This window comes from Schistocerca americana, chromosome 2 (assembly GCF_021461395.2).
Source record: "Schistocerca americana isolate TAMUIC-IGC-003095 chromosome 2, iqSchAmer2.1, whole genome shotgun sequence".
Taxonomy (NCBI): domain Eukaryota; kingdom Metazoa; phylum Arthropoda; class Insecta; order Orthoptera; family Acrididae; genus Schistocerca; species Schistocerca americana.
In genome coordinates, this window is record NC_060120.1 from 705949716 (window position 1) to 705969662 (window position 19947).

General features: G+C 40.9%; 1 protein-coding gene across 3 annotated transcripts in view; it reads right to left on the reverse strand.

Annotated features, from left to right (window-relative positions):
* The window catches only part of LOC124595826 (hormone-sensitive lipase), a 119375-nt gene that overhangs the window by 39710 nt on the left and 59718 nt on the right, over window positions 1-19947 (reverse strand). For all 3 annotated transcript variants that reach the window (XM_047134724.1, XM_047134723.1, XM_047134722.1), the window contains exons 6-8: window positions 12466-12739; window positions 8060-8248; window positions 2038-2320 (exon numbers count right to left, since the gene is read on the reverse strand). In XM_047134724.1, coding sequence (XP_046990680.1) covers window positions 2038-2320; window positions 8060-8248; window positions 12466-12739 — 746 coding nt within the window. The remainder of the gene's footprint in view (window positions 1-2037; window positions 2321-8059; window positions 8249-12465; window positions 12740-19947) is intronic.

The following is a 19947-nucleotide window of genomic DNA, read 5'->3' on the forward strand; positions in this document are numbered from 1 at the left end:
TTACATAAACTCTAGTAAAAATCACGGCATGCCCCAAGAAAGTTACTCATACTACAATGGGTTGAAATTATTTCAATCTAGTAATTAGTGGTACCTGCTAAGTAGATAAGAACCACTACAAATCTAAAACAGAGTACACAAATCTAAGGACAAAAGTATGGGTTCCACATACTTATCAAAGCAGAAATGCCATTAAGCATGATACTAATTTCCATTTAATAGCAAGGGAAATAAGATACTGATATTTAACAATGACTGACCGGCAGAACAGGAGCACAGGCATGACTAGATGTTCCAGCCAATTACTTGAGTGATTTTAATTTTATGTTTAACACTGGTTAGCATTTCTTTTGTACATAAAATGTTTTCAGAGTTGATACCTTCAATAAATTACCGTAAAAATTCTGGAACCCATAAAGATACCATTCTGTGTCTCCATGTCTTGTCTCAATATTTAATTAAGTAAGTCTCAAACCAAAAGAATCAAATAATATGAAGTTGATGTATAAGTTTGTAGAGTTTTTGATTTACCTGCTGGTATTCTGATTGCTACAGATTTATTTACCAACTGTCTTTCTTTATTTGTAGTTAATTGTTGCTGTTTGAGTTTACTTGTCATTTTGTCATTTGCAGATAGTGAGTGCAGCTGTGGATGTTAGAAAATGGAATGCTGAGTGGAGGAATCAGAACATTTCCAACATACTCTTCAATAGAGGGGTGACAGCAGTGGAGGTAGACAGAAACAGTTGTGCCATGTATATGTATAACGCCATTGGATAGAGCATGGCAAGGAAATGATTTTCTGATTGTAAGGGGGATTGTTTTGATATTAGTGACTTTCCATGAGCAGGAGAATCTTCGGGATTTTATGAAATGTTTAAATGCATTAATCCACAATGATTCATGTCAGTGTACTTGAGAACTGGCAAATGTGATGTACTGTGATCATTCCACCACCATGAGAAATTTTCATGCAATTGGGAGGTTTATAATTCAGGTGTTTGCGTACCACTGTAAACAAAAAAAAAAAAAAAAACAAAAAAAAAATCAGCAGGTGGTCCTACATGCATCTCTGTCTGCTTGTCATCAATTGGTTCATGAACAACACTGACCATTCCTATCCTGTATCATTACTGGTGACAAGAAATGGTGTCTTTCTGCTGACATAAGGTAAAGAAAGGAATAGTTGAGCCCAAATAAAGCAGCAACTCCCCGTACAAAGACCTGCATACATCCACAGAATATAATGTTATGCATCTGGAGGAACAGTGACTGAGTGGTGTACTACAAGTTGCTTCCCAGAGGTGTAACCACCTGACCTTTATTGTAAACAACTAAGATATTCTGTAGACCCAATCCAGGAACAACAAACAAGAAGACTGCATGAAGTGATGCTACTCCATGATAACACCCACCCACATTCTGGTGGACTGACAAAAGACACTGTACAGGAGCTGGGTTGGGACATCCCTCTGCACCCACCATTTACACTTTTTCTGCTCTCTGTCGAACAACCTTCAATATATTTCCTTTCTGGATGAAAACACACTATAAACATGGTGTGATGAGTTCTTTGCCTCAAAACCATGTGATTTCTACAGTCTCAGAATCGAAAAGCTATCTAGTGTTAGCAGACTGTAGTAAAGAATACATTATAGATGACTAAAAGTCTGTTGTGTTTATTAAACTTACAGAAAACTGTTACAAATTTATGTACCAACCCAATAAGTATGGCAACTTCAGACTTTCATATCTTGACAACAAAACGCTGAAGAGGAAAAGCTTCAAATTTAGTGTCACTGTTCCTCAAATGCTAGTGATATTAGTTTCTAATAGGCCTTCATGGCATTGTGAAAGATGACATAGTACTTAAATACAGCTCTCATTTCAGGTTTGCATTAATAATTACATATGTACATAGTACTCTTCCCCCGAGGTACTGTCAATTCAAACAGTCAAAGCCATCTCTTAGTTGCACACCATTAAAAGATAACATGACAGTCTAAAACAAATAAAGAGAATTTAACAATCACATACCTTTCATTTGCATTATTTTGTTGTTGTTGTTGTGGAGGGGATGGTAGGGGTGGTGATGGTAAATGCTGCTGCTGCTGCTGCTGCTGCTGCAGGCCCTGCTGTTCACACTCTGGCTGTAATGAAGTGAGTGACCCTGCAGTGAGTGTGTCAGTGTCATTTCCCGACAGAGAAGCCGCAGACTCGCGAGCAGCATGATCGGTTGCATCATCGCACACGGACTCCGTGTCACCCAAATCTGACTCCATAGCACCAGATTCTGCATCGGCTCGACCGCATGTATACGCTGTCAATCAGAGAAAAGAGTTAATGCACGAAGTATGACAAAACTGCATGTATAATCCATAAAAGTACTGTAAAAACAGTGATTATGTAAAATTCTGCAATGATGATCCTTGACTGTCCCCTATCACTTGAACTATTTACAGCAGAAATTACTATATAAAAGATTTTGTGGCTGGTTTAACTGACTGCATCATCATCACTATCACACCATAAGCATTTAGCACATAAACATATATGGCCATTCTGGTTAAATTCTAAATGAGTATCCTACTGCAATTTAATATAGTTTTAATGTAATGTAATGTCATATGATGATACAAACTAATACAATCCAAGCACCTAAGGATCCCAATTTATTTACATTCTTTATTCTTCAATGATCTTGGAAGTTTTAGGAAACCGTAGAAAGTTTATAGCCAATGACGTAATTAAATCCCATAGCATACACTGAAGTTAATACTCACAGATCATGGTTCATTGGTTCCAAGTCCTGGTAACCATGTACCCAATGAAGTTTTAAGACTTGTATCAGTGAAGTGCAGTCATTTATTAAAAGAAGCAGTCTGCACCTTTGAATTGAACAAAACTCTGAGTCACACAAAATGCTGAAGGCTTATTGCATCATAAAGCACACTTACTTATTTTCAACCTGAGTTGTCAGAGAGATACAACTGCCTCATGTTCACATAATTTTGGAGGAATACTGACAAATCATGTCATCACTCTATGCACTTAATTATTACCATGTGTGTACCAAGTTACAGACTCATGAGCAGCCATACTGTCTACCAATTCATGTTCACAGGTATGAATGACCACATTGTTCTGTACCTTTAGACATAATAAAAAGATTTATTTTTATTTAATTGTCCTTTACTTATGTCTTACCTTCCTTTTTTAATTTATTTGCTGCATTTTTGCTGGTGAACTACAAATTCAGGAAATGAGGAGAAATGTGTATAATGATTAGGATTTGGTGAATATTTAACTGTTATGACAGCTTAATAAGGCAAAAATAATGACATCAATATCTTTTGGCATACAATAAGTGACTATTGCATCTGATTCACAACCGCTGCTGTTTTACACCCACTGGAAGCACTGAAATGAAACGGCAGTGACACCTGAGACTGTGTTCAGTGGAATTTGATTGTAAATAAAAAAAAGTGTGCTGTGCATGACCTATGGAAGCCAATGAGTTGGCAGACTACTAAACACATTTTTGTGTGCTAAAATAAATAGTCAATTTTGTGTGTTTTGCTCTCACTTATCATGGACTGTTAATAAAGATGTGTTGTAGGACAGGAAAAGGAAGAGAAGGAAACGTAGCAGGTGAATATGGATTGGGGCTAAGAAATGAAAGAGGAAGCCGCCTGGTAGAATTTTGCACAGAGCATAACTTAATCATAGCTAACACTTGGTGCAAGAATCATGAAAGTAGGTTGGATACATGGAAGAACCATAGAGATACTAAAAGGTTTCATATAGATTATACAATGGTAAGACAGATTTAGGAATCAGATTTTAAATTGCAAGACATTTCCAGGGGGAGATGTCAACTCTGACCACAATCTATTGGTTATGAACTGTAGATTAAAACTGAAGAACTGCAAAAAGGTGGGAATTTAAGGAGATGGGACCAGGATAAACTGAAAGAACCAGAGGTTGTACAGAATTTCAGGGAGACCATAAGGGAACAATTGACAGGAATGGGGGAAAGAAATACAGTAGAAGAAGAATGGGTAGCTTTGAGGAATGAAGTAGTGAAGGCAGCAGAGGATCAAGTAGGTAAAAAGATTAGGGCTAGTAGAAATCCTTGGGTAACAGAAGAGATACTGAATTTAATTGATGAAAGGAGAAAATACAAAAATGCAGTAAGTGAAGCAGGCAAAAAGGAATACAAATGTCTCGAAAATGAGATCGACAGGAAGTGCAAAATTGCTAAGCAGGGGCAGTTATAAGAGTCAAGGGGTATGAAAGGGAAGCAGTGGTTGGGAAGGGAGTGAGACAGGGTTGTAGCCTATCCCCGATGTTATTCAATCTGTATATTGAGCAAGCAATAAAGGAAACAAAAGAAAAGTTCGGAGTAGGTATTAAAATCCATGGAGAAGAAATAAAAACTTTGAGGTTCGCCGATGACATTGTAATTCTGTCAGAGACAGCAAAGGACTTGGAAGAGCAGTTGAACGGAATGGACAGTGTCTAGAAAGGAGGGTATAAGATGAACACCAACAAAAGCAGAATGAGGATAATGGAATGTAGTCGAATTAAGTCAGGTGATGCTGAGGGAATTAGATTAGGAAATGAGAGGCTTAAAGTAGTAAATGAGTTTTGCTATTTGGGGAGCAAAATAACTGATGATGGTCAAAGTAGAGAGGATATAAAAGGTAGACTGGCAATGGAAAGAAAAGCGTTTCTGAAGAAGAAAAATTTGTTAACATAGAGTATAGATTTAAATGTCAGGAAGTCATTTCTGAAAGTATTTGTATGGAGTGTAGCCATGTATGGAAGTGAAACGGGGATGATAAATAGTTTAGACAAGAAGAGAATAGAAGCTTTCGAAATGTGGTGCTACAGAAGAATGCTGAACATTAGATGGGTAGATCGCATAACTAATGAGGAGGTATTGAATAGAATTGGGGAGAAGTGGAGCTTGTGGCACAACCTGACTAGAAGAAGGGATCGGTTGGTAGAACATGTTCTGAGGCATCAAGGGATCACCAATTTAGTATTGGAGGGCAGCGTGGAGGGTAAAAATCGAAGAGGGAGAGCAAGAGATGAATATAAAGCAGATTCAGAAGGATGTAGGCTGCAGTAGGTACTGGGAGATGAAGCTTGCACAGGATAGAGCAGCATGGAGAGCTGCATCAAACCAGTCTCAGGACTGAAGACCGCAATAACAACAACTTTGTCATAGACAATTGCATCCTCTGTGAACAGCCTTACGAGCTTCTGACACTGCTTACTAGCTCATTTATATACATTGTAAAGAGTAATGGTCCTATCACACTTCCATGAGATACTCTGGAAATTACCTTTACATCAATCAATTTTGTTCTGTGAAGAGCGGTGAGTTATATCTGTAAGGATGATTTGAATCCACTAGTAAATCGGGTCTGATACTCAGTAAGCTCATATTTTATTCACTAAAGGCAGTGTGACAGTGTCAGATGCTTTCCTGGAGTCATGGGAGATGGCGTCAACCTGAGTGCCATTGTCCACAGCACTATAGATCTCATGGAGAAACAAAGTGAGCCGAGTTTCGCAAGATCTCTTACGTCGATCTCTTGTAGAATTTTAGAACATGTTTTTTGCTCGCGTATCATGTCATTTCTGGAAACCCAGAATCTACTATGTAGGAATCAACATGGATTCCGGAAACAGCGATCGTGTGAGACCCAACTCGCCTTATTTGTTCATGAGACCCAGAAAATATTAGATACAGGCTCCCAGGTAGATGCTATTTTTCTTGACTTCCGGAAGGCGTTCGATACAGTTCCGCACTGTCGCCTGATAAACAAAGTAAGAGCCTACGGAATATCAGACCAGCTGTGTGGCTGGATTGAAGAGTTTTTAGCAAACAGAACACAGCATGTTGTTATCAATGGAGAGACGTCTACAGACGTTAAAGTAACCTCTGGCGTGCCACAGGGGAGTGTTATGGGACCATTGCTTTTCACAATATATATAAATGACTTAGTAGATAGTGTCGGAAGTTCCATGCGGCTTTTCGCGGATGATGCTGTAGTATACAGAGAAGTTGCTGCATTAGAAAATTGTAGCGAAATACAGGAAGATCTGCAGCGGATAGGCACTTGGTGCAGGGAGTGGCAACTGACCCTTAACATAGACAAATGTAATGTATTGCGAATACATAGAAAGAAGGATCCTTTCTTGTATGATTATATGATAGCGGAACAAACACTGGTAGCAGTTACTTCTGTAAAATATCTGGGAGTATGCGTACGGAACGATTTGAAGTGGAATGATCATATAAAATTAATTGTTGGTAAGGCGGGTACCAGGTTGAGATTCATTGGGAGAGTGCTTAGAAAATGTAGTCCATCAACAAAGGAGGTGGCTTACAAAACACTCGTTCGACCTATACTTGAGTATTGCTCATCAGTGTGGGATCCGTACCAGGTCGGGTTGACGGAGGAGATAGAAAAGATCCAAAGAAGAGCGGCGCGTTTCGTCACCGGGTTATTTGGTAACCGTGATAGCGTTACGGAGATGTTTAATAAACTCAAGTGGCAGACTCTGCAAGAGAGGCGCTCTGCATCGCGGTGTAGCTTGCTGTCCAGGTTTCGAGAGGGTGCGTTTCTGGATGAGGTATCGAATATATTGCTTCCCCCTACTTATACCTCCCGAGGAGATCACGAATGTAAAATTAGAGAGATTAGAGCGCGCACGGAGGCTTTCAGACAGTCGTTCTTCCCGCGAACCATACGCGACTGGAACAGGAAAGGGAGGTAATGACAGTGGCACGTAAAGTGCCCTCCGCCACACACCGTTGGGTGGCTTGCGGAGTATCAATGTAGATGTAGATGTAGATGTAGATCTCTGTCTGCAAATCTGTGTTGATTTCTGATACGAGCCACACTGGTGCACTCCTGTCATTGTGAGAAGCTTCACTGACTATACACTATTGATGTCCCAGACAGGAAAAGCAAAGAATATCATCACTGATCTGCTGAGAAGTGTTTAAGGTATGGGGTGTACTTCACCAAATCCTGGAGTTGTGGCCAAATGCATTAGACCAGGCTGTTCCAACACTGCCTCATAGCACACTGCTACTGTGGGCACCCCTCAGCTCATCCGTGGACAAGCATGTAGTGCAGACTACTCTCCAGATAAATCTATTGAACACATTCTGCAAATGCATTAGTCACTTGGTCAATGCCTGTAGGTACATGGCTGCCTGCAGGTAGGTACACAATCTGGAATAGCCTACAACAGGCTCCACCACTGCAGCAGAGACTTGCAGCCTGCAGTCTTGAGCAATGTGGTGGACAAATGTCATATGTGATGGTTTGTGACACCACTGGATGCAACGTGCGTCTACATTTGCCTACGATGCCAATGTCAAGAGTAACAAAATCACTCATATTATCAAGAAACTCATCTGAGGTATAAAGTTCATTTCAGCCATATTTATCATTACTGACTGGTTATCCACAAGAAAATATTTGTCCTCATTTTTCTCTCTGACTGGAACTATTCTCGACAGTTTAATGTGTCCCTATAGCCAGTATGAACACTAAAAAGCACTCTCTCTCAATTTTGTGAGAAGACATATTTTCTTAACTACATATTTATCAATCTCACCCTCTTTATGATATATGAAAAAAGTTGCATTAGTTGTGCAAGCTTGAAATTTTTATGCTGTTCTATTGCTTTCTCCTGTTCCACTTTTTTTTCTTTCTTTTGGTAAGGCCTTTTCTTGTTGAGTGTAGCTCTGAGAAATACACAAGCCATATATTAGAATATATTCTGACGTGGTTTACAGTTAAAATGTTCAAAGATGAAAGAATGGTATTTCAGTTCTGACTAACTATGACTGCTGATGTGTCAACTAATACAACATTCATGTTCTTAATGCAACTTTTTTCTTCAAACTATTGCAAACTCCTTCACAAGCACAAACATATTTACCCATTTATAGGACCAAGTGTGTGTGTGTGTGTGTGTGTGTGTGTGTGTGTGTGTGTGTGTGTGTGTACATATATATTAGGCTCACCTTTGAGGCAACGCATCATGAACCCAAATGGCAGCAGCGGATCAAAAAGGCAGAGAAGGCGCGATGGAGACGGCACAAAAGATAACAGTACAGGTACGTAAGCCAGGAAGAGACCTGACGGTGGAGGAATACCAAGTTCCAAGCATTTCAGAGTCACACCAAGGCACAAGTTTCCTCCTGCAGAATCACCTGGGTCACAGAACACAAATTTTGCATCAAAAGTAGTGCATACAACTAACTTATAAAATTGTGAGATTAAGTTAATGTTTTTTCAGTTACTTTCTTCAGTATAAGACAATGAACAGTTACCACAGACACTGTGCCTAAATGAGTTGGTATCTTGCCTAAACTCTAAGCAAAGAAGTTAAATCATCATCATGAAATTCATTTTTAGAGTGATGAGTTTGAAATTTAAAAGTATGAACTTTTATAGTCAAATTAGATATAATAACATAGCAGACTGAAATCAACTTTGAAGTATCATCATCTTTAAAATGATGCTGTGAGATGAAACATGTAACAAACATGATAGGCTGTAATTTTCATTTACTTACAAATATTTCAATTTCTCAGATCACAGCCACCACCGTGTCTAACACATATAATGTGAATAATTTAGGAGCAAAGGAGACTATATACCGAATAGCAGAATCTTTGAGTCATCAGCAGACACATGCAAATGAGAAAGAAGACCTGTTAGCTTTCAGAAGCAATCCTTCCTTAAGCTAGAGTAAAAACGCCTGCACAAACTTTTGTGCATGTCCTCTAGTTCGAAAATGGATAGATTCCAAAAGCTTGCATGTTTTCTTTCCCTTTTGTGTGTGCCTGTTGACAAATCTATGTTCCTCCTAACTGGGGAGTGGTCTCTTCTACTTCTAAATTATTTACACTCCAGAACTTTCCTAATGTTGTTGTTGTTGTTGTTGTTGTCTTCAGTCCTGAGACTGGTTTGATGCAGCTCTCCATGCTAATCTATCTTGTGCAAGCTGCTTCATCTCCCAGTACCTACTGCAACCTACATCCTTCTGAATCGGCTTAGTGTATTCATCTCTTGGTCTCCCTCTACGATTTTTACCCTCCACGCTGCTCTCCAATGATAAATTTGTGATCCCTTGATGCCTCAGGACATGTCCTACCAACTGGTCCCTTCCTCTAGTCAAGTTGTGCCACAAGCTCCTCTTCTCCCCAATTCTATTCAATACCTCCTCATTAGTTATGTGATCTACCCATCTAATCTTCAGCATTCTTCTGTAGCACCACATTTCGAAAGCTTCTATTCTCTTCTTGTCCAAACTATTTATTGTCTATGTTTCACTTCCATACATGGCTACACTCCATACAAATACTTCCAGAAACAACTTCCTGACACTTAAATCTATACTCTATGTTAACAAATTTCTCTTCTTCAGAAACGCTTTCCTTGCCATTGCCAGTCTACCTTTTATATCCTCTCTACTTTGACCATGATCAGTTATTTTGCTCCCCAAATAGCAAAACTCCTTTACTACTTTAAGTGTCTCATTTCCTAATCTAATTCCCTCAGCATCACCCGACGTAATTCGACTACATTCTATTATCCTTGTCTTGCTTTTGTTGATGTTCGTCTTATATCCTCCTTTCAAGACACTGTCCATTCCATTCAACTGCTCTTCCAAGTCCTTTGCTGTCTCTGACAGAATTACAATGTCATCGGCGAACCTCAAAGTTTTTATTTCTTCTCCATGGATTTTAATACCTACTCCAAACTTTCCTTTTGTTTCCATTACTGCTTGTTCAACATACAGATTGAATAACATCGTGGAGAGGCTACAACCCTGTCTTACTCCCTTCCCAACCACTGCTTCCCTTTCATGTCCCTCGACTCTTATAACTGCCATCTGGTTTCTGTACAAATTATAAATAGCCTTTTGCTCCCTGTATTTTACCCCTGCCACCTTTAGAATTTGAAAGAGAGTATTCCAGTCAACATTGTCAAAAGCTTTCTCTAAGTCTACAATTGCTAGAAACGTAGGTTTGCCTTTCCTTAATCTTTCTTCTAAGATGAGTCGTAAGGTCAGTATTGCCTCACATGTTCCAACATTTCTATGGAATCCAAACTGATCTTCCACAGGGTCGGCTTCTACCAGTTTTTCCATTCGTCTGTAAATAATTCGTGTTAGTATTTTGCAGCTGTGACTTATTAAACTGATAGTTCGGTAATTTTCACATCTGTCAACACCTGCTTTCTTTGGGATTGGAATTATTATATTCTTCTTGAAGTCTGAGGGTATTTTGCCTGTCTCGTACATCTTGCTCACCAGATGGTAGAGTTTTGTCAGGACTGGCTCTCCCAAGGCCGTCAGTAGTTCTAATGGAAATGTTGTCTACTCCCGGGGCCTTGTTTCGACTCAGGTCTTTCAGTGCTCTGTCAAACTCTTCACGCAGTATCATATCTCCCATTTCGTCTTCATCTACATTCTGTTCCATTTCAATAATATTGTCCTCAAGTACATCGCCCTTGTATAGACCCTCTATATACTCCTTCCACCTTTCTGCTTTCCCTTCTTTGCTTAGAACTGGGTTTCCATCTGAGCTCTTGATATTCATACAAGTGGTTCTCTTTTCTCCAAAGGTCTCTTTAATTTTCCTGTAGGCAGTATCTATCTTACCCCTAGTGATATAAGCTTCTACATCCTTACATTTGTCCTCTAGTCATGCCTGCTTAGCCATTTTGCACTTCCTGTCGATGTCATTTTTGAGACATTTGTATTCCTTTTTGTGTGCTTCATTTACTGCATTTTCCTAATATATACATACAATGTGAACATTCTTTTGAAATGTACAATTTAACATGCTGAACATATGTAATAACCAGTGTAGCTGAATTAATTTACGACATTTAAATTTAGCTTACCTATGAAGTGATGACTCTCTCATTCTGTTAGAACTTAGAATCTATTCCTCACTGTTTTCATACATCTGCCTAGTTACGTATGTTGTTATTTATCCTCCACCTGTATTACATTCTCTGTGATGAATGTTCACGTTGTATTTGCTTTACTGCATACAGCATTAATAAGATATTTATTATACTGAAATATGGCTCATTGCCCAGCAATAATGGAAGGTAATACAGTTTATTGTATTATGTTCAGTTTTCATCGTTCAACACGGCACTCTGTTTATTGCATATTATTTCATTTCCTTGTTTCCTGTCATCCTTGTGTTCTAGTTTATTACCCCTCCTCCACATGCAGGTTGATTTCTTTTGCTCCTCTTTTACTGCTTCTACCTGATCTAAGCATATGAACCTCTACCTATTGCCACCAAAACCAAGCACCACTCTTCTTGCATTTGTGAATAACGATCCAATTTCAAAACTCCAATTTATTCATAAAAGCAAACTAATACCAAGGGATGAATTGAAAAATACACACAAGATCTATAGCCTATAAGTTTTAGCTATGCTATTGCAAATGCAGTGTGTGTACACCAACAGCAGCATGAAAAACATCTAGAGGATAGCAAAATTCATCATAAACTTTACACACTGCATCTGCTTTTACACACATTACGATGGCTGTTATTCTGTTCTCCACTTTTTTCCCTCATGTATCCCGGAAGAAAAAAAATCACAAGGGGGTCATGTTTGGCAATCCTGGAGGCCAAGAACACAGGGCAGTGTCTCAGGGTCCCATGCGCCCTATCCAGTGTTGAGACACTGTGTCACTGAGAAACTGATGTAGGGCGTCATGTCAGTGTGCTGGAACTCCAACATGCTGGAAAATGGAAGTCAATGGAGTTGTTTTGAAATTTTGAAAAAGCCAATTCTGCGGCATTTGAAGATATCTCATTCCAGTCACTGCATTTTCCTCAGAAAGAAGGGCCCGTACACTTTTTCACAAGAAGTGGCATAAACATCCTGTCTTTTCAATTTGGCAATACCAATGATGAATGTTTTTGTGTGCAGGCGGATCAATGTCAAAAGCTCACTAGACCAAAATAACTTGCTCTCTCCTTGCAAACTGCAGCACACAAAACACCACCTGCTGAGCAGATGCCATCTTACTTCTTAATGACTGCAAACTGAGAAGATGCACTCACTGACATTTAATGGCATTTTCTGAAACTCTAGGCCATGCCCGTTGATACAACACACATTTTCTTGCCAACACGTCCCACATTTCTAATTATTACTGTCCAAGATCAGGGAGAGTTTTTTCCCCCCAGCACTACTGCAACACAATTTAATAAACCAGTTTCACAACTTGTGTCTGAAAAAGACACTATACAGTGTCATTTTGCTCTTTGTAATACTGAATTACACATCCGAATACAGGTTCCATTTTCTCAATGATAAAAAAAAGTTGATCTCTCTGCTCTTACTGATTTAAAACAATTATAATAAACTAAAATGTATGTATCACCTGCCATGATGATTTGTGCATCATCTGCTGCCCCTAGCATGCGGGCATGCGTCCGGGCCCAGCAGTATGCATACAATGCTTCTTCTAAGGCACGAGGAAATGGTGCATCAGGTGCAAGGGAATAGTCAACAGAAAGAAATGGAACATCCAATCGTGCAACCCACTCCCTCAAGTAGCTTGCATGGGAGCGGGAACTCTGAGCCACAAACCCCCCGCCATGTAAATGCACAACCAGTTGTGAGCTGGGCTGGCTACCAGTTGCACCACTTCCAACCTGCAACAAAAGAGATTGTACTTCATGTGTAGAAATTCTCCACAACATATTGTCGAATACTACATCACCACTTTAAATAAAAATCAAAGGCGTGCTAGAGGACTAATGAAAATATTGGGAGGTGCCACGCTCAACATACAATGACATTTTTTGTAGTATTTTCACGCTTTCTTCTAATTTACATTCTACACCAGTCCCCATACTGATGACAGCATGACCATTTATCTGCAAGTGTAGAATAGAAAATAAACAACACAAGAAATGTAACCGTAGGCTCCCGTGGCTGTTGTCACAGTCAATAAAATTCTTCTGGGTTTATGACCGCATTGTCAACTATAAAATTCCGTCATTTTGGTGACTATTGCAAGACGTCTTCCTCAGCGTGTATTGCTAATACACCCTGAGGAAGGCGCCTTACAATAGTTGCCAAAATGTCGGTACTTTATAGTTGACAATGCGGTCACAAACCCAGAAGAATTTTACTGACCAACACAAAAAATGTCCGCCTACTGTTTGTTGAAACAGGAACATAATACTAATGATAGGCACACAATATATTGTAAATGTCCAATTTCTCTTTCTCAACCCATACCCACCCCTCTCCCACTCACTCACTGACCACCCACGCAACACTGACAGATTGTAGCACAGAGAGAGAGATCCAGCCTGGATGTTATGCGATTTCAGCAAGCAAGCAAGAAAGCAAGATTTGTAGGAGCAGGTTATTCCCGGAACAGGAAATATTGCTTTAAAAAAATTAAAAAATGCTGAAAATTATTTTCCTCATATTATTTTCTTTTATGAACAGATACTGAACTAAAAATAAAACAGTTTTAATGATTATCCACTGACACCCCCTCACTTAGTAACTATCAGATAGCAGTTCAACTTTTCCCTCTTTATGGTGTCAATTTTCCAGTGACTTCTTTCTTCACTTATTCTCTTCAAGAATTCTTTAGATTTAATTTTATATGTCCAATCAATTTTTGAGATTCTCCCACAGAAACAAATCCACAAATATATAATTTTTCTTTTCAAGTTTCATCACAATCCATTTTTCATGTTCATATGGTGCTGCACTATTGACATGTACTTTCAAAAATGATCATCGCAGACTCTTTTAGGCCAGAAAATTTCTTTTGTACAAGACTGCTTGCTCTGCCTGAGCTAGTGTCACTTACATTAAGTAGCTTGCGTTCTTTTGTTCCACAGTTGAAAATCTTCCTTTAAACTTCTACCTGTTTTATAGTTCTGACTTCTAGAAATTTATTATTCTGCACCATCTATTTCCATGACTAAGTATACTGCTGTCTTCACTCTCAGAAACACCAGAATCTCTTCAAATGTCTGAGAATACCACAGTGGATTCTGGTGAGGACTTTCAAGACACTGCAAACAGCAATGAGCATAGGACGCTCACACCGGCTGAACTGAATGATACAGTCAATAACTTTATCTTCCTACAGTTTTATCACAACAGCTAAGTTAATGGAAAAGGAAGTTTTGCCCCATAGATCCTCTTCTTGTGGTGCAGAAGGGAGAAATCAGATTCCATCCCACATTTTTCTACAGAACAGAATCTAGTTTACAGCAACAACATTCCTGAATTTCTGGATAAAAGTGTATGTGACCCTATCACCCTTATGGCTGCCTGAAACAGTAGCCAAAACCTGAATAGTTTATCACATCACGATGTTGCCAAACACCTAGAAGAATTTTACTGAAATACACTCTCATATAACTTAGCTTTTGTTCTTTCAGTACTAAAACCCAATGATCCCAGATGGATCATATGTTGTAATTTGAAAATTATCTCTGTTCCTCTTGGACAACAGGGATATTGCATGAAATATCCTAACTCTCTATGTGAAGTCCACAATGGAGCAACAAGAATATGGAAGGGAGAGATTGCTACTGACCACACAGAGGCGGCACTGCATTGCAGACAGGCACAATGAAAAAGAGTGCAAGAAATGTCCAGCTTTCAGACTACATGCTCCATCAGAAGTAGAAAAAACACACACATGGCTACTGCCTTCTCCAGGTGCCAAGGCCCAACTGCAACTGCATCTGAGGTGAACAGCAATCTGGCCGGGAAATGTAGTCTGCACCAAAAATGTTCAAATGTGTGTGAAATCTTATGGGACTTAACTGCTAAGGTCATCAGGCCCTAAGCTTACACACTACTTAACCTAAATTATCCTAAGGACAAACACACACACCCATGCCCGAGGGCATGACTCGAACCTCTGCCGGGACCAGCCACACGGTCCATGACTGCAGTGCCTTAGACCGCTCAGCTAATCCCGCGTGGCGTAGTCTGCACCCTATTGTTCCTGGTTACTGTGCCACTAGAGACAGAATCTCTGCTCTTTTGCACCAACAGCATCAGCCTATTATCAATAACCTACCTACCTACAAAAAACACACCAACCATTTGTTACAGCTCTCCACAGTCCCTGTTTCTTTACCACCAAGCATCCTACTTATCACTGTCAATACCAACTCCCAACACACCAACATCCCTAATGCCCTTGGCCTTGTAGTTATTGAACATTATCTTTCCCAACATCCAACGGATTCTAAACCTACAACCTTCTTCCTGGTCACCATGACCAACTATATGCTCACACACAACTACTTCTTTTTTCAAAGAATCACCTGCAAACAAATCCATAATATAGCAATAAGGACCCACATGGCACCATCATATACTACCCATTAACGAGTCATCTAGAGGAATCCTCCCTAACCACCCAGAATTCCAAACCTATCATCTGTTTCAGGTTCACTGATGATGTCATAATGATCTGGACTGAGAGTGATGACACACTATCCACATTCCCACAGAACCTCTGTAGCTTCTCCCCATTTGCTTCACCTGGTCTTCCTCAGCCCAACAAGCTACCTTCCTCAAAATCAATCTGCACATTATGGATGGCTACATCAGTATCTCCAGCCACATCAAACCCACCAACAATACCTCCACTTCAACAGCTGCCACTCGTTCCACATGAAGTCCCTTCCATACAGCCTAACCACACATGGTCAACGTACTTGTAATGAGAAGCAGTCTCTTTCCCAAGTGTTTCACTGTGGCCTTTACAAACCAAAATTACCCATTCAACCTTGTCAAGAACTAATCTCCCATGACTTGTGTCACCTACCGTTCCCAAATAGCCACTGTCTGGCCTCTTGTGACTCGGTACCACCCAGGACTGCAGCAACTATCATTTTGTCCAGCAGGATTTCAACTATGTCTGATTAGGTCCTGAAATGACGAATATACAACCCAGCACTCTCAAGTGGTCATCTACGCAATATCCTTGTCCATCCCTACTCAACAACTCCTCCCAATCCATTGTCTCATGGCTCAAATTCCTCCAATAGAATGCAAGACCTGTCCCATACATCCTCCCATAACCATCTACTCCAGTTCTGTCACAAGTATCTCCTAACACATCATAGGCACAGACACCTGTGAAAGCAGTCATATGACCTACAAAAACTTATTCACAACTTCTGTGCCACATTCTATGAGGTCATGACTGCTGGCTGGCTGGCTGTACAAATGGCCACCACCAAACAGTGGCCATGAGCCACTGAACTACCATGAGCCACTGAACTATGCAGCTGCTCAACATGCCACACAACACGATGTGCTTCACTTCAACATCTGCTTCACAGCCTGTACCATCTGACTTGCACAACTGTAAATCTCCATGCAACATACCATGCCCCCCCCCCCCACCCCCACCACCCCCATTTGTCTCAACATTCATTAGCACCTATCTTCTACTCTCAGTCCCCTTCCCTGCCCCCACTCTAGCCCTAAACACTCATGTATCCCACAACCACACCTGCATAGTCATTTCCCCTCCTCTCAGTTTCTCCTGTTCCCTTTGTGTTCTATCCCCACCACCACCACCACCACCACCACCACCACCACCACCACCACCACCACCACCCAGTATAGCCTTTCGATGTGGTGTCTAGAAGCACTATCCTCTCTCCACCATGTCCATGCACACTCTCACAGGCAGCACTAGCTTCTCTCTCTCTCTCTCTCTCTCTCTCTCTCTCTCTCTCTCTCTCTCTCTCTCTCTCTCTCTTCCCCCCCCCCCACTCCCTCCAATGATGTTTATTCCATATCTCATCTACCTCGGGTAGGTGGCTGCTGATCTCAGATAAAGTTGTAGATGTAGTTAGGCCTTAGCATTCAGAGACGACAGTGGCCATGTTTGTGTCAGTTGTTTCTTCTTCTTTGATGGACATAGTGCAAAAGCCGAATATTTCTATCATTCTTTTTCATTGTGCCAATCTGCAACTCAATGCCTCCCGTACATTGTGACTCGCAGTCTATCCTTTTTCCATATTATCGTTGTTCCATCATCAACTTCCCAATTTGCTTGTTTAGCTTTTATTCTCACAAACCTAAAATATAGTGAGCCCAGATGGACATATGTTATGATTTGATCATTAATTTCATTCTTCTCAAGTTTTCCTGTCTCTACTTCACATTAAGCTGGTATCAATCTTGTAGTCTGGGAAACATTTGCCAGAAAAAAGAGAATGTGATAACTGTATTTGGGAAGAATTTCCAGCACTATCAGAAATAAAAATGATTGATGCAAACATTCTGACACTTTTGAGCGGAAGTATTTCCAATAAAAGTGAAAACAGTTAAGAGCCACAGAATGCCAAAAATGGAGTTGTAAATAAATTTGTTGAAAACTGTAAGGGCCACAATATTCCGAGAGGATAAAGGGAAATGCATTAACCAAATTTTTAAAAAAATAGGTTCTTAAAAGAGCCGGAACATTTAGAAACTGACATTCCAACTACTCTCTCAGAAACCTTGAAGATGTCAGTGAGGAACAGGGGAAAAGGATGCATCAGGATGCCGAGGGAACGTAATGATGGTGCTACATCAGATGAGATTCCAGCACGACAGAGTAAAGGGGGACTAACAAATGAGAAAAAAATGCATATCTTGAAAACTGTAGAATTAACATTGGGATTTATATGGCCAAGCAAGAAGAATACACAGTTTTAGTACATCATGCACTACTGATAGCACAGGCTATGTCAAGCAACACTATCTCCTGACATACATTTGCAAACAACAATAATTTGACCAGCCCTATCACTGCTGTAATCTGACCTTGCAGACATCTAACATCAGCCACACAAGTATCATGCACTTCGTCTTTCACAATCATCCTCAGAGACACGTTCACGAGGTACACAAATGCAATTCTATGGTGTTATGAAGTGCAACTGCTGCTTGGTCTGTAAGTAGATGATCCACGGAACTAGGAAGTTCGCCGAGCTGATCATGTAATGTGGCAATGATGGTGCCTATCTGCAAATGATACCCCTTTTGGTATCAGGTGACATGTCTACAGAAAACTGAATAAGCAAAACTGCAAGGTTTTAGGAACAGAACACCCACATGCCATGGCTGACAATAGGGGTGACAGCTTAAAGGTGACAGGATGGTACTACCTTCTACAGACTGGCATCAATGGACCATTGTTATTTTATGAATTCACAGCAACTAGGAGATGCTGGAAAACTATGTTGTTCCACAACTGTCATACAGGTATCATTTTTTCCAATACAATGGTGAATGGCACCCCTTCCTCTACATCATCACATAATCCTTTCTCAATGTGATACAACTGTATTCAGCTCATGTGGCTCACACTGCAAATCTACACCGATCATCCAGAACATTATGACTACCTACCTAATAGCTGGTATGTCCACCTTTGGCACAGATATAAGTGCAGACGCATCATGGAATGGAAGTAATAAGGCCTCAGTAGGTCGTTTGAGGGTGTTGGCACCACATCTGCACACACGTCACCTAATTCCCATAAATTCCAGGGAGGGGAGGGATGAGCTCTGACACCAAATTCAATCGCATACCAGATGTGTTTGATTAGGCTCACACATTGAGTGTTTGGGGACCAGCACATCAATTGGAACTCACCACTGTGCTCCTCCAACCACTCCATCACATTTATGGCCTTGTGACATGGCAGATTATCTTGCTGGAAAATGCCACTGCCATCGGGTAACATGATTGTTAAGAAGTAGTGAATGCGTCCTGCAATCAGTATATGATACTCCTTGGCAAAGATCCACTGGATCCATGGATGCCCATGAGAATGTTCCCTAGAACATAATGAAGCCACTGCCAACTTGTCTCCATCCCACAGTACATGTTAAGGAGCAGATTTCCTGAAACACGATGGATTCGCAACCCTCCCATCGACACAATGGAGAAGGTTCGGCTCTCTTCAGACCATGCAATGCTCTGCCACTGCAACAACGTCCAGTGCCAATGGTCACATTCCCATTTCAGTCACAGTTGCTGATGCCATGGAGCGTTCAGCGCACTCTGCATTAATACACGCACTCGTACTCTACCCAACATTAACGTCTGATGTTAGCTCTACCACAGTTCGCCGCCTGGGCTATTTTACCAGTCTGCCCAGCCTATGATGTCCGACATCTATAATGAGGGGTGGCCACCCAATGCCACAGCGTCTACATGTGGTTTCATCTTGGTTTCACAACATGTTGAATACACTTACCACAGCACTCTTTGAAAACCCAACAAGATGTGCATTTACTGAAATGTTTATGCTGAGCCACCGGGCCTTACAGATGGAGTTGGGATGGGGCTGAGAAGTGTTGCTAACCACCAACATCTTGGCATACAATACACAGCAGCAGTGTTACAGGGTTAGCATCAGAATGTGTTAGATGATGTGTATATGCACACAGAAGTGAGAGAGGGGCAGATGGAGCAAACGGCCAAGCAGGCAAGCGGACAGCAGGCAGAGAGGGGGTGGAAGGAGGAAGCAAGCAAGCAGGAGGAAGGGGGCCGGTGGGGGGGGGGAGGGGGCGGCAACCAGACTGGCTGAGAGGCAAGGAGGTAAAGGGGGCGGCACCCAGACTGGCATGGAGGGAGGGGAGGGAGATGTGGGCTGGGCAACCAGACTGCCCAGGACGGAGAGACGGGGTCAGGGTGGGGAGAACGGCAAACAGGAGGGGGGGGGGGGGTGGCAGGAGACAGACAGAGAGGGCAGTAGGAAGTTGTGCAGTAATAGATGATTAAAAATTATGTAGTACATGGAGTACAAGTGGGTACAAATTCTTAGATATCTGAAGATGTCTATGTTGTAAGATGCACA